At 52.0% G+C, this 12,248-nt stretch overlaps 1 protein-coding gene across 1 annotated transcript in view; it reads right to left on the reverse strand.

Moving 5' to 3' along the window:
• The window catches only part of GPI (glucose-6-phosphate isomerase), a 21,592-nt gene extending 11,216 nt beyond the window's left edge, over positions 1 to 10,376 (reverse strand). The window contains exons 1-9 of the mRNA XM_011371840.2: positions 10,172 to 10,376; positions 9,038 to 9,128; positions 8,651 to 8,719; positions 7,162 to 7,281; positions 3,279 to 3,362; positions 2,998 to 3,144; positions 2,142 to 2,213; positions 1,635 to 1,679; positions 225 to 278 (exon numbers count right to left, since the gene is read on the reverse strand). Of these exons, the coding sequence (XP_011370142.1) occupies positions 225 to 278; positions 1,635 to 1,679; positions 2,142 to 2,213; positions 2,998 to 3,144; positions 3,279 to 3,362; positions 7,162 to 7,281; positions 8,651 to 8,719; positions 9,038 to 9,128; positions 10,172 to 10,293 (804 nt within the window). The 5' untranslated portion in view covers positions 10,294 to 10,376. The remainder of the gene's footprint in view (positions 1 to 224; positions 279 to 1,634; positions 1,680 to 2,141; positions 2,214 to 2,997; positions 3,145 to 3,278; positions 3,363 to 7,161; positions 7,282 to 8,650; positions 8,720 to 9,037; positions 9,129 to 10,171) is intronic.
• Positions 10,377 to 12,248: the final 1,872 nt, after the last annotated feature.

Here is a 12,248-nt window from a genome sequence, read left to right on the forward strand (position 1 = left end):
GCAAGCTTGGCCTGCCCTCAGTGGAAGTGGAGCCCTTATCTCAACTGAGCTGCTCTTGCCCCACAAGCCTCTCTGAGGGCCTCTCAGCTTTTCTCAAAGCCAGGCATGTAGCAGGTGCTCAATAAACATTGACCTGCCCTCATAGCCCCTCACCTGTGGCTCAACAGTCATGACTTAGCAAAGGACACATAATTCACCCCACACAAGGAAGTGCCTTTACTTACATCCCAGAATTCGAACATGTTTTGAGGGTCAATTCCAAAGTCCTTCACTTTGCTCTAGAAAAGGCAAAGGGAGAGGGAAAGAAGAAAGTATGTATTAGCTGGACGGGAACAGGAGCTCCAGGGTGCAAGAAGTCATGCCGTCTGAGCTGTGGGAGCACCCCTACCTTCCGCAGGGCCCCAGATGTGGCAGGGCTAGACCAGCCTATGAGCCCGAGGCAGGGACCAAGAGCTGTCCACCCTCAGAGTCAGACACCAAGCCAGCTCACATCTAGCACAGCAGTGGCCTGGCACCTGCAAAGCCTTTCTGCTGAAGGGGCTGCACACCCAAGGTGAGGACCTGGCCCACCCAGGGCGAGGATGGCTCACACAGTGAGCCTGGTCTCATTGGGGCTATTTCCTCTGGCAAGGCCCACCTTCTGGGCCTGTCAGGGTACCATAGACCAATTCCCCAGGATATCTGGGAAACTGAATCTAGCGCTGGAACCCAAGCCTAGGCAGGGGCCACTTCTCAAGTCAGGCACCACACAGCCAGGACACCTGCCAGCCATTCCAAAATCTGGAATGGCTTCACCTTAGGAAGCCTTCAGGGGATGACCGATCCTATTGCTCAGGTGTTCCAGTCCCCCAGGCAAACAAGGTCAGCAACCCCTTACCTTGTCCCCACAGGAAAGAAACCCTACTAATCAGTCTGAGCTCTGCCTGCAAGGGCCAGACAGTGGTACTGTGGTTAGCCAGCCTTACGATGTCCCCCTACCCCTGCCATCTCCCAGGATGGGCAGGTCTGCACTGGAGGAGGGAAGTGGTGGAAGGGGTGGGAGGGAGCAGTCAGGAAGACCTGACACAGCCCAGCACAAAGCCTACCACACGGCAAGTGCTCACAAGGTTTGCCATGGCTGACACTCCTGAATCAGAGCTCCACCCAGCCCTGCTGCCCATCCCCCACTCCGACCGTACCTTGCACAACCTCAGGCTAGGCAGATGACCCGAATTCTAATCCCAGCAATCACTGGGCAAAAGTCATATCCCTTCGTTGGAGCCAACATCCTTATGTGAGAAATGGGATGCAGCCCCACCCCTGGTCAGCAAATCTCACTTGGGGAGAAGCCGGTGGCAGGGTGGCAGAGGCCAAGGGAGGTCCTGTGTGTTGGGTGTTCAGGGCTGGGAGATGGAAGGGACTGACATGATTTCACTCACTGCAGGCTCCTCCCGGAAGCCGCAGATTCGATGGGAGAATGCAGAGAAGACGAGGAGGGTATGCAGCTCACATCCCTCATGGGCAACCAACCCTCCTATCCCTTCAGCCAAGTGAAGACCCCGTAACCTGTGAACCACATCTTCTCACATACATTCTGAAAGGCTATGACCTCATGAGGCCTGGGAGATGGTCTGGGGACCCACGTGGGTGCTTACCGTGTTGGTAGACAGGGCAACGAAGTGCTTCGCAACTGCGGCAGGCTACAAGAGACAGAGCCAAGTTATACCAAGCTCATCCTGGGGGGCCACCCAAGGGCAGTGACCCTCCCACCTGTAGAGAAACCAAGGTCCTGGATGAGACCAACTGTTCCCAGTCCTTGGTTCTGAGGCTGCTGGAGGAGCCCCACATCAAGGTAGAGAGGACAATGGGGCCAGAGACCAGCCAGCCCATCCTACCTCACCAGCATACAAGGCCAGGATTGGCCTTTTTTATAAAGGTGTGGTCAGGGCCCTCAGCCAGTTCAAGGAGGTTCTGCCACGTTTGGTGTGTCTGGGGCTGGCAAAGCCAAGTAACCAGCAAAGCCAGGCACCAGAGAGGCTGCTGCCTGATATAGAAACAGGGCCACAGGGCCAGGCTTGGCTACTTAGGTAGGTGGGTAAGATTCCAGGGCCCACCCTGTGCTTCCTGGCCCACATCCTGCCCAAAGCCCACCCAGCACTCACGTTTCTGGATGCCAGGAGAAGCCACTCCTTTGCTGTCTCTGCATTTGTGATGGTCTCCTGGGTAGTGAAGGTCTGCAGAGAAAAGAGCAGTCAACCAGTCCCCAGCTCACAGTCCGTGAGGCCTCAGGCCAGGGTTTAGCAGCAGAGGCCATGTGGGTATCCAGTTGTCATAAGGAGCAGTACATGTGGCTCAGTGACAGTTACTTCACATAACCTCCACTCACATGTCCACAAAGCCACAATAAGGGGCTGTGTCTGGGGCAGGAAGGAGCCTGGAAGTAGCTGCGTCATCCTATGATGCCAGACTTCAGAACCAGATGGAGGATAACCCTACTGAGAGCCACACACACCCCATGCACCCCCCATCCCCACCATATGTCAAAGGCCAGAGTATCTTTCAGGAGAGAGGCTGCACCTCAGGATTCAGTCACAATTATTACTATTTGATGTGCATTAACATGAGTAAATAGAGCATAAATAGCAATAAACAAAACCCTCATATTATCTGAACAGAGCTCTGGAATCAGAAAGGAGCAGATACTAAGGACAGATCTCTAAGAAGTACGAGAACAGTCCTGGGCTGAGCATGGATCAATCAAAATGACTGAGTGTGGTCTGAAGACCGAGGTTCAAACTGACCGAGGTTCAAACAGTCCGGGCTTTCATTAGGTAAACAGTGTTTGTCCCCAGACAAGGAACAGTCTCACAGCAGCTGTGCTGATCCAATCCGCAAAGCATAGGTCACTCAGAAGTGATGAGGAGGGCTGCACACCCAGGGAAGCATTTACCTGCCCCGCAAAACCCCTACCCCAATACACACAGGGCTGGGGAGCCAGGCTGGGTCCGAGGCCCGTACCTTAGAGGCGATGATGAACAGGGAGGACTCGGGGTTCAGGCTGGCCAGGGTTTTGGCAATGTGGGTCCCATCAATGTTGGAGACAAACCAGACGCGGGGACCTCCTGAAGAGTACGGCTTAAGGGCTTCAGTCACCATGAGGGGTCCCTATGAAGAGACGTGGCATCAGAAGACAAGATTCCAAGGCCCACGAGAGGTGGGGACGGCCAGGTCCTAGCGCTGGAGAAACTAAGGCCCTGGACGGGACCCCTCACTCCATCCCAAGGCCGTCCTCTCCTCACCAGGTCAGAGCCGCCGATGCCGATGTTGACGACATCTGTGATGGGCTTGCCCGAGTACCCCTTCCAGTCACCGCTTCGGACACGCTGGTAGAAAGCAGAAGACATGATCAGCCCAGCCCCCTGAGGGTAAGCTGCTGCTCAAAATAGCATTTCTCCTGCACCCTTGCGTCTCAGTCCCAACTTTCAGGCCCTTGCAGGGGCCTACCGAGTGGCGCGTCGACAGGTGGCAGATCCTGTCGTACATGCCACACTAGCCCTCAACTATTTCCTCATTAGCAAAGTGGGGTGACATCCCTACCTCATAGAAACATTGTTGGAATTTACAAAAGAAGGAAAACTCTCAGCAGAACCTAATACATCAGAGACCAAGAGATGTGAAATTCCAACTACTGTTGGTCTATGCTGGAAACAGGAATATCAGACATGCAGCCAACCTCCACACGGACCCCAGTGATTGTTGCTTCCTGGCAATCACACCCGGCTTTGGTTCCTCACGCTGAACAGGGCTGACCCGTGCACCCATCAGGATACCGTGAACGTGACGGAGCATGACTTCAGAAGCTGGGTCACAAAGACCTGGCAGCTTCTGCTTTGCTCTCTTCTATCACTCGCTTTTGCGGGAGCCACCTACTATGTCGTGAGGACACACAAACAGTCACATGAGGCCCACGTGGTGAGGAACTGAGGCCTTCTTCCAACAGCCGGTACCAATTCACCATCCATGAGTGGGAATCACCTTGGAAGATCCTCCAGAACCAGTCAAACCTTCAGATAAGTGCAGCCCTGCCCAACATCATGAATAAAACCTCAAGAGAAACCCCCAAACCATGACTGACCCATTAAACCACTCCTTAGAAACTATGTGAGATGGTAAATGTTTACTGCCGTTTTAAGCCAAATTTGGGTATAATTTGTTATCTAATGATAAATGACGAATGCAGATCTTGGTACCAGAAATCTCTATCAAAGCAGGGCATTGCCATAACAAAAAATGAAAATCTGCGGGCAAAAGCTAAAAGAATCTTAAGGAGAGAATTCGTGAAAGTCTGAAGAATTTGTGGGCATGACTTCTGTCTAATGGAGTGAAATCTCCCAATAAGCTTCCTAGGAAGCCCACGAAGTTAAGAAAACTGCACTGTCGAAAGCACCAGCAGCTTGGACTAAAGGAACAGCGATGGCACAAAGGGGAAGAAGCCTTTAGATATCCACGTTTCTCCAGGCAGTAGCGGGCTGAGAAAACACTGTGGTTACGAACAAGGGTACTTTTCATGAAAAAAGGATGAATGAAGGCAGAGCCAAAAGTCCTGAGGAATGATTCCCAGGCCTTGAGTGCTAGCTAACCAAGCAACTGACATGTGTCCTGCTGGATTTCAGAATTGCTTTGGACCAACTGCTCCTGTGTGCCTCCCATTCCCCCTCCCCTTTGAAAAGGAATTATCCCCTATCAGTTATCCTTTGCCTGTCTCACCACTGTATGTTGGGTGTGTGAAGGGTAAATAACTTGTCTCTTTAATTCATGTTTCAGATTAAAAGGAACTGTGTTTGAGTTGTATTAAAGGAAATGCAGGTACGACTCTACCTGTACCTAATTTAGATGATGAGGTTCCAGACTTCTAAATGACACTGTGATGGGATATCCCCTTAGGAGGTGAGTGGGGTATTTTACACATGGAAGGAACATGATGAATCACTGGGAGGCAGAGGGCAGACTATGGTAGCAAATTTCCAAGATCGTTCCCAATGATCCTCACCTCCTGGCATTGCATTCACGTCCTTAGGTAGTCCCCTCCCACTCTAATCAGAGCTTACCCGTAAAACCAATAGGGTGTTACAGAAATCAGAGTATAATTTGTGATGCTGGCTCATAAAAGACCTTGAGACACTTTGTCTTTCTGTCTTCGATCATTCACTGAGGAAAATCAGCTGCTTTGTCATGAGGACACTCAGCCTGTGGGAAAGTCCACCCAGTAGGAACCAAAGGCTCCCAAAAGCCAGCGCTAATTACTAGTGAGCCACTTGGAAGCAGGTCCCACAGCTCCCAGTGAGCCTCCAAATGAGTGTAACCTTGGGCCAACATCTTGACTACACCCTTATGAGACCTGAGACAGAACCAGCCAGCACGGACCCTTCAAATTCCTGATCCACAGAGATGTTGGTCATCGTTTTCAGTTGCTAAGTTTTTGAGTAATTTGAAGACTTGGCAACTTTTATTTTTGTTTTAAATAATAAAGTAATTAACTTATGGGAAATTCTCCATCAATACAGAAAGGAAATAAGTTGCCCATCTTCTCAACCCTCGATCTCACCATTAAAGTTTTATTATAATAAAACATCTCGGAGGCGAAAATGTGTATATCTTTAATATAACACGCACTCTTTATTTGACCAGATGGTGTTTTACGACGCACGCTGACTCTGTAACCTTTTCTGAACTTCCGAGTGTACCCTGAACAGCATGGCAGGTCAATATGATCGTTGCTCCCTAACCCCTAACGGTGCTCAGGACTGTAGTATACAACAATACACCGATTTTACTGATTAGTCCCTTCTGATAAATAAGCTCAGGCCGTTTTCAGTTTCCATCACCACAACTAAGGTGGTGGCATCCTCACCCCATCATGCTGAATTTCTAAGAGCATGGCCATGGGGAGGCCTCTCCACCATGGAACTCCTGCCATTCAGCAACTTTTTAAACTATAAATTCTCCCTCAGTCTGAGTCAGGCATTGCAATGGCCAGCTGTAAGGGAGGGCCTTCTGGAGACAGCTCCTGGGAAGGCAGGGGCACCCTCTCCACACGGCACACCGAGCACACAGGGTTGATCGAACAGAGCCCCAGGCTTCTGAGGCATGTCCGCTCTGCCACTCACAGCAAGTGGCTGGAAATGCCCTTCCTCACACCAAGGTACCAACCACTGTTAAGGAACATCCAGAATCCAAAATCCCAGCAGGATCCCAAGCCTCCCTCACCTCAGGAAGTCCCACTCACTTGGCTGCCAGGGCAGAGCGGAGCACCTCCTGCCATTTCAGGTCTGAAAATGGCTCTTAGCCAAAGCAACCAGACTTTGACCAGTCATGCATGGGGGCCACTGCTCTCAGGGACAAGCCGACCAAAGCGTGGATGATCATTCCCAGAGCACTCTAGGCTTGATGCCATATGCTGCCCATTGCAGAATCACCCCCGGGATGAGACACTGAGGCAACGGCGGCTGACGTGGGAGAACCTCCAGCTGGTCTGAGGCTAAACCCCTGCACCCCACACGGGAAACGCTGTGCGCACTGACGCCTACACAGACACATCTCTTCCATATTTATAATTACAAATAAGCTAAAGAATAGGTAAAAAATGAACCCACATGTGTGTGTACGTGCAGGCATGTGTGTCTTTCAAAGAGGAGACAAGAGATGTATGTGTATGTTAGTACATGCACAGGAAGCCTCTGGAGTGGTTTGGGGGCGTGGCGAAGGAAATTTTGAAACATGTATTTTATCTAGTTCTAGACTAGGCGATAAGGGCATATGACTAAAGAGATTAGTAAAAGCAAGTGTCCCCCACTGTCCCATCCCTCAGGGGCCTCACTTTCCTTTTCAGATCTTGGCCATTGGCCAGACTGACACCATAAGCCCATAGGAGTCCATAGGAGTTCAGGAGGGAGGCTGCTCCACACTGCTGGTTGTGGGTTCCCTCAGAACAGGGTCAGGGAAATTCATGCCTTAGCACAGCCCCCAAGGGCCGGTAATCACACAAACCGCCCCCACCTTAGGTTGCAGTGAGGGCTTGAGCCCTCTCCAAGGCGAGTGGAAGGGTGACCCATCAGGGCCCCCGAGACCCCAAATACATGCATATATATGGCTAAAGGCAAGTTCAGCCCAGTAGCTGCTTACCTGGCAGAAAGACTTCATCTTCTCCAGGACCCTACTGACCTCTGGCATCACATCTTTGCCATCCACCAGAATGGGTGTTTTTGACCTGTTCCGCAGGGCAACATGCAGCACTGCCCGATCCTGGGGACAAGAGTCAGAGTGAGAAGATCCCCACCCCAGGCCAGCCACACTCCTGGCTGGGCATAGTACAGTGTAGCCCTAAGAGTCAGCTCGATCCCTTATCCGCTGGACATGCAGGCCCTGAGATCTCTGTCAGTACCATGGTCTCATACTGAGAACCCACTATGTGCTTATGGAAGTAGGGGCTACCCCAGGCCCATGTGCTGCTCCCTTAAGTGCTGCAGATGGCTGCAAGGGCAGGAAGGGCGGACTAAGCTTAGGATAGGCCCCAAGGGCTCACAGGTGTTCAGGTTTTAAACCAGGGAAAGAGAAACAGTGAGCAAAGGTAGAGAGTGGTGACAACACAGGTCAGAGATAAATGGCTTCAAAGGACCAGGGCTCATTAAGCCTAAAGTAGTCTCATGTTCCTGATGAGAGTACATGGCGTTTGCTGGCATCTTTTGAAAAGTGCCCCCAGCACCTCGGACGTGGAGAAAAGCAGGCAACTCAAGTTTCCCTCACCAAGCAGCCCCATCACATCAACTGCCAGAAGAAAACTGGACCCTAAGTCCGTGATAGGTGCCAGGCAGCTGGCCTCGTCATCTGAGAGCAACAGTCCCATCAAGCTAAAGCCAGCAGAGGAATCTTTGAGGGAAACAGGTCTAAAGATGCCAGGTGAGCAGGAAAGGGATGGTCTTGGGACTCCAACCCAGGGAGAGGCTCACTCAGGTAGAGGGCTTCGTGCAAGCCTGCACGACCCCACTCCTGTCCCACAGTCCAGGAAGCCCTCTTTGAGTGTATCCTCCCTCAGCCTAGCCCAGCAGTGCAAGACAGGTTGCGTTTGAATTCTGGCTCTCCCTTTACAGATATGGCATCTTGGATGTGTCTTGACTTCTGAGCCTCAGGTTCCTCATGTATAAAATGAGAATAACACCTGGATGCACCTCTCAGCGCTCAATGATTATTATGCCTCCAGACTTAATATTCCATAGCAATTCAGGAAAAGGGCCTCCAAGTCCTAGCCTTACTACTGCTTTTTAATGACTCCTACATTGAGGAGGCTGATCTTTTGCCATAAGATCCTTCTTTTCACTAATAAAACTTGTAGAAAAGCTAAATCAGAATTAAGTTATCCAAGCATGCCTTAAGAAGCCCTCTCCTCGTAGGCTTGAGACACCCGGAGCCATTCCATGCTCACCAGATCCAGAATGCCAGACTTAGGGAAGACATACTCTAAGGCCCTGCAACCTACTGGAGGAAATAAGCCTTCAGGCCTTTAGTGAAGCAAAAGTATTGCCTAAGAGGAGGGGTGAAGACATGATGAGGCTAACGGTCAGATGAACTCTAAAGGGAAGGAAGAGGCCCCAGAGAATCCACAGAGTCTGCTCACCTCGGTGAAGTTGATCTTCTCACCATTGAACATGCGTTCCCGTGCAGCCTCCACACCCCTGGACTTGGCCTAGGAAGAGAAGAAACCGAGGCCTGGTTCCACCACATTGGCCACGAAGACACCAAGTTCCCAACTGCAAGGCTTGGTGCAGCCCACAGGGGGCTGAAAATGGCTACAGCCTGACACCCTCCTCCACTGCCTGGGAAGGGTCTGCTCAGAACCTGAGCCAGTGCCAGGAGTTCAAAGCCCTGCACTGGCACACAGGCAGTCACTGAGGTCCACTGAGAGAAGGAAGTAAAGATGCTCAAGGACATGGGGGCTCCCAGGAACCCAGCTTGCCCACCACACTGTGGGTCACAGGTCAAGTCTCCCACAGCAGAATATTACCAGGTCCACCAACATCTGCATCACACCCTCTGTCACAAGGTTCTTGGAGTAATCCACCAGAATACGCCCATGGTTGGTGTTGAGTGTCAAGCTGCAGAAAGATGACAGAAGCCGTTGACCAGACCCCAGGTTCCCCCAGCCTGCTCCCTGACCAGAACTGCTTCTAGAAAGAACATCATCCTTGTGCCTCCACCGAAACAGGCCTCAGCTGCCAAGCACAGTGGTCGTGTCTGTCACCTGCCTGTCCACCAGGCTAACGCAGCAGCAACAACACAGTGAAAAGGGCCACCCTGTGAACTGAGATGCAGACCTTGGATGAGGAGCCATTCTTCCGCTAAAACTGAGCTGGGGGATGGGAAGACAGAGAGCTGGATGCACTGCCCCTGCCCAGCCCAGGGAGTGACCACCCCCTTCCAGAGCTTCCACTCTGTGGAAGGACCCAGATGACAGGCTGACCACCGGGGACTTCCAGTCTGGAGCCACAGACCTCCCCTCCCCAATTTACCTGCATCAGTGCCCCCAAAACATGCTCAACCCTATTCTTGCCCCTCCCCCCCAAACTTCCTCCAGCAGATTCCTTTCCATTTCCTGGTCCTTCACAGGTCTCCAGTCCTAGCCTCTTCAGCAGAAATCATGCCCCCATATCTCCACCTTTCCAGCAGGCTCCCTGCAAATCCCCTAGGCCTGCCCCCACCCTGACCGCACCCCGCAAGCAGTCCCAATCCCATTCTCGGCGGAGAGCGGATGGAAGGAGGCAATTCTTCTCCGCCTGCTACGTCAGTGAGGGTCCCTCCGTACAAGAGCGGAAAGAGTCCCTTCTCAAACCGTGAGAGCTGGACGGTGGGGGCGGGAGGAGGGTGAGGGAAACGTCCTCGTGAGGGGAAGCCGCGGAGGGGCCCACTTCTCATGACTAAGCAGCCCCGGCCCCAGGACCTCCGACGAGACCCGGGAACCCGCTTCAAGGAGACGTCAAGGACAAAGTGCGGCCTGGACCTCGATCCGTGGCTGGGGTTCCCCGGAGACTGTCGGCCTGCGCCCCGGCTCTCGTCCTGCACACCCTGAGCGGATGTGCTGCGGGTTCGCGCACCCTAATCCCGTCCCGCACGTACCGCCCGCCTCTGGCCCCGAGCGCACCTGAAGCGATTAAAACGTTCCTTGTCTGCTTCGAAAAGGCGGCGCAAGTTGAGGTCAGAGCCATGCTCGCGGTGCCATTCCTGCAGCTTCTGGAATTGTGGATTCTTGGTGAGCGCAGCCATGGCGAGAGCAGCAGGGTGCACAGGATGGGACGTGAGCCGAGGAGGAAGGAGGGCGGGCGGCGCGCGTCAAGCCCAAGCCTCCGGGCAGCCGTCTTTATGGCGCAGGCGCCCGGCCCCGCCCCGCCCCGCCCCGCCCTGCCGGCCCCGCCCCCGAGATTCGGCCTGGCGATTTTGCCAGCAGCACAGCTCTGGCCCTTTGCTGCTCTCCCTGCAACAGGGCAGCCGGTTATGCTGCCGCTCTGCGACCTCTCCATGGAAGTGAGTAGGGAACAGAGGCCGAGCTCCCCATGCCCTAGTCTGCTTCATTCGTTCGTTCATTCGTTCGTTCAGCTCAACTGTTACCAACACCTTCCATGTTACCGGTAGCATTCCAAGTGCTGTGGGGACCTGACAAGTAAAGTACATGGCATGTCAGAAGCTGGTGTTACTGAGAAAAGGAAAGCTGGAAAGGGTCTTGGGAATGGGGGTTGCAACCTTGAATAGAATGGTCAAGGGAAAACTCACTAATGAGGTGACATTTGAGCAAAAGCCTAAAGAAGGTGAGGAAGTGAGCCAATGGGATATCTAGGGGAAAGTGTTTGGGCAAAGGGAAGAGCAACGGCTGCGAAATTCCCAAGAGCAACATGCTTCGATGTTTCGGAAGCAGAAAGAGGCGACTTGTGTGGAGCGGAGCGGAGCGAAGGAGCGGAGAGTGATAGAAGAGGAGGTCAGAGAGGGAGGGGAGGCGACGAGATCACACAGAGCTTGCAAGTCATTGTGAGAACTTGGGTTTTCGTTCCAAGAGAGACGGGAAGCCACTGAAGGGTTCTAAGCAAAGGAGGGACATTATCCGGCATATTTTACGGAGGATCAAACCTAGAATGCAGCAGGAATGGACACCAGATAGGAGGCTACTGCAATAAGGCAGGCCAGAGAAGGTGACTTGAGTCAAGGTAGTAGAAGTTGGGCATGGTAATCTGTATATACTGTGAGGGAAAAATTTACAATTTCCTGACGAGAGATTAAAAAAAGGGGTCAAGGGTGACATCTAGTTTTCTAACTCAATTCCTGGAAAAATAGAACTGTCATTGCATCTTGCAGAGATGCAAGTTTTGGGGGACGATCATGATCTTGCTTTTGGATATGTCAAGTTTTCAAAACCTATTAGACATCTAAGTGGAGATATTGAGTTGGGTATTCATGTCTGGAGTACAGAGTAGAAAAGGTTCGAGTTGGAGGAAAAACTTGGGAGCCATCAGTGAATAGATACTATATGAATCAGACTCTCTAGATGAGAGTTGGGATGAGAGGGAGTGAATATAGTCAGAGAGGAGAAGAGGTCCATGAAGTGGGCACTCAAATTGACCTTCTCCATCACCTGGTCCTGCTGCAGTCCCAAGCCTAGATCTTCTTCCTGCCCACCTCCCAGCTCCACACAGTCAACGCCACCTCTGGCTTCTACAACTGGCTTATCTCTCCCTGCCCAGAATGATCTGGGGTCCTAAAGATGAAGAAGAAAAATAAAGAGGGGCTGAAGACCAAAGAAATGAGTGGTCGCAGGACTTTGCAGGGAACAGCCTTGTCCACGTGGCCCTTATTTACCCAAAGGAGTTTTGGGTCAGCTATCAGCTCTGAGATTTAACTGAGCTTCCCATATCCAGCACAACCCTGACAGTCCTGAATAGCATCCGTTCTGCTGGAGTTCCTGAGAAGTACTCCAACCAGAGTTTCCCATCCAACTCAGTTACTTGTCTGCACAGAATAACATTCCTGCTCCTAATCCCCATTTTAGAACAGAACCTCATCCAATAGGAAGGTCAGTCTTAGTAGCCACTGCACCATCATCCACTTGCCCTATGATTCCTTGCTTGACTTCTAGCTCAATAGTAGACACTGACTCATTTTTTCTAGTTGGCTCTTTTGGGCACTATGGTGGACATCTCTTGTCTTTGCCCAAAACCACTACCTCTGATCCT

This window comes from Pteropus vampyrus, unplaced genomic scaffold (assembly GCF_000151845.1).
Source record: "Pteropus vampyrus isolate Shadow unplaced genomic scaffold, Pvam_2.0 Scaffold196, whole genome shotgun sequence".
Taxonomy (NCBI): domain Eukaryota; kingdom Metazoa; phylum Chordata; class Mammalia; order Chiroptera; family Pteropodidae; genus Pteropus; species Pteropus vampyrus.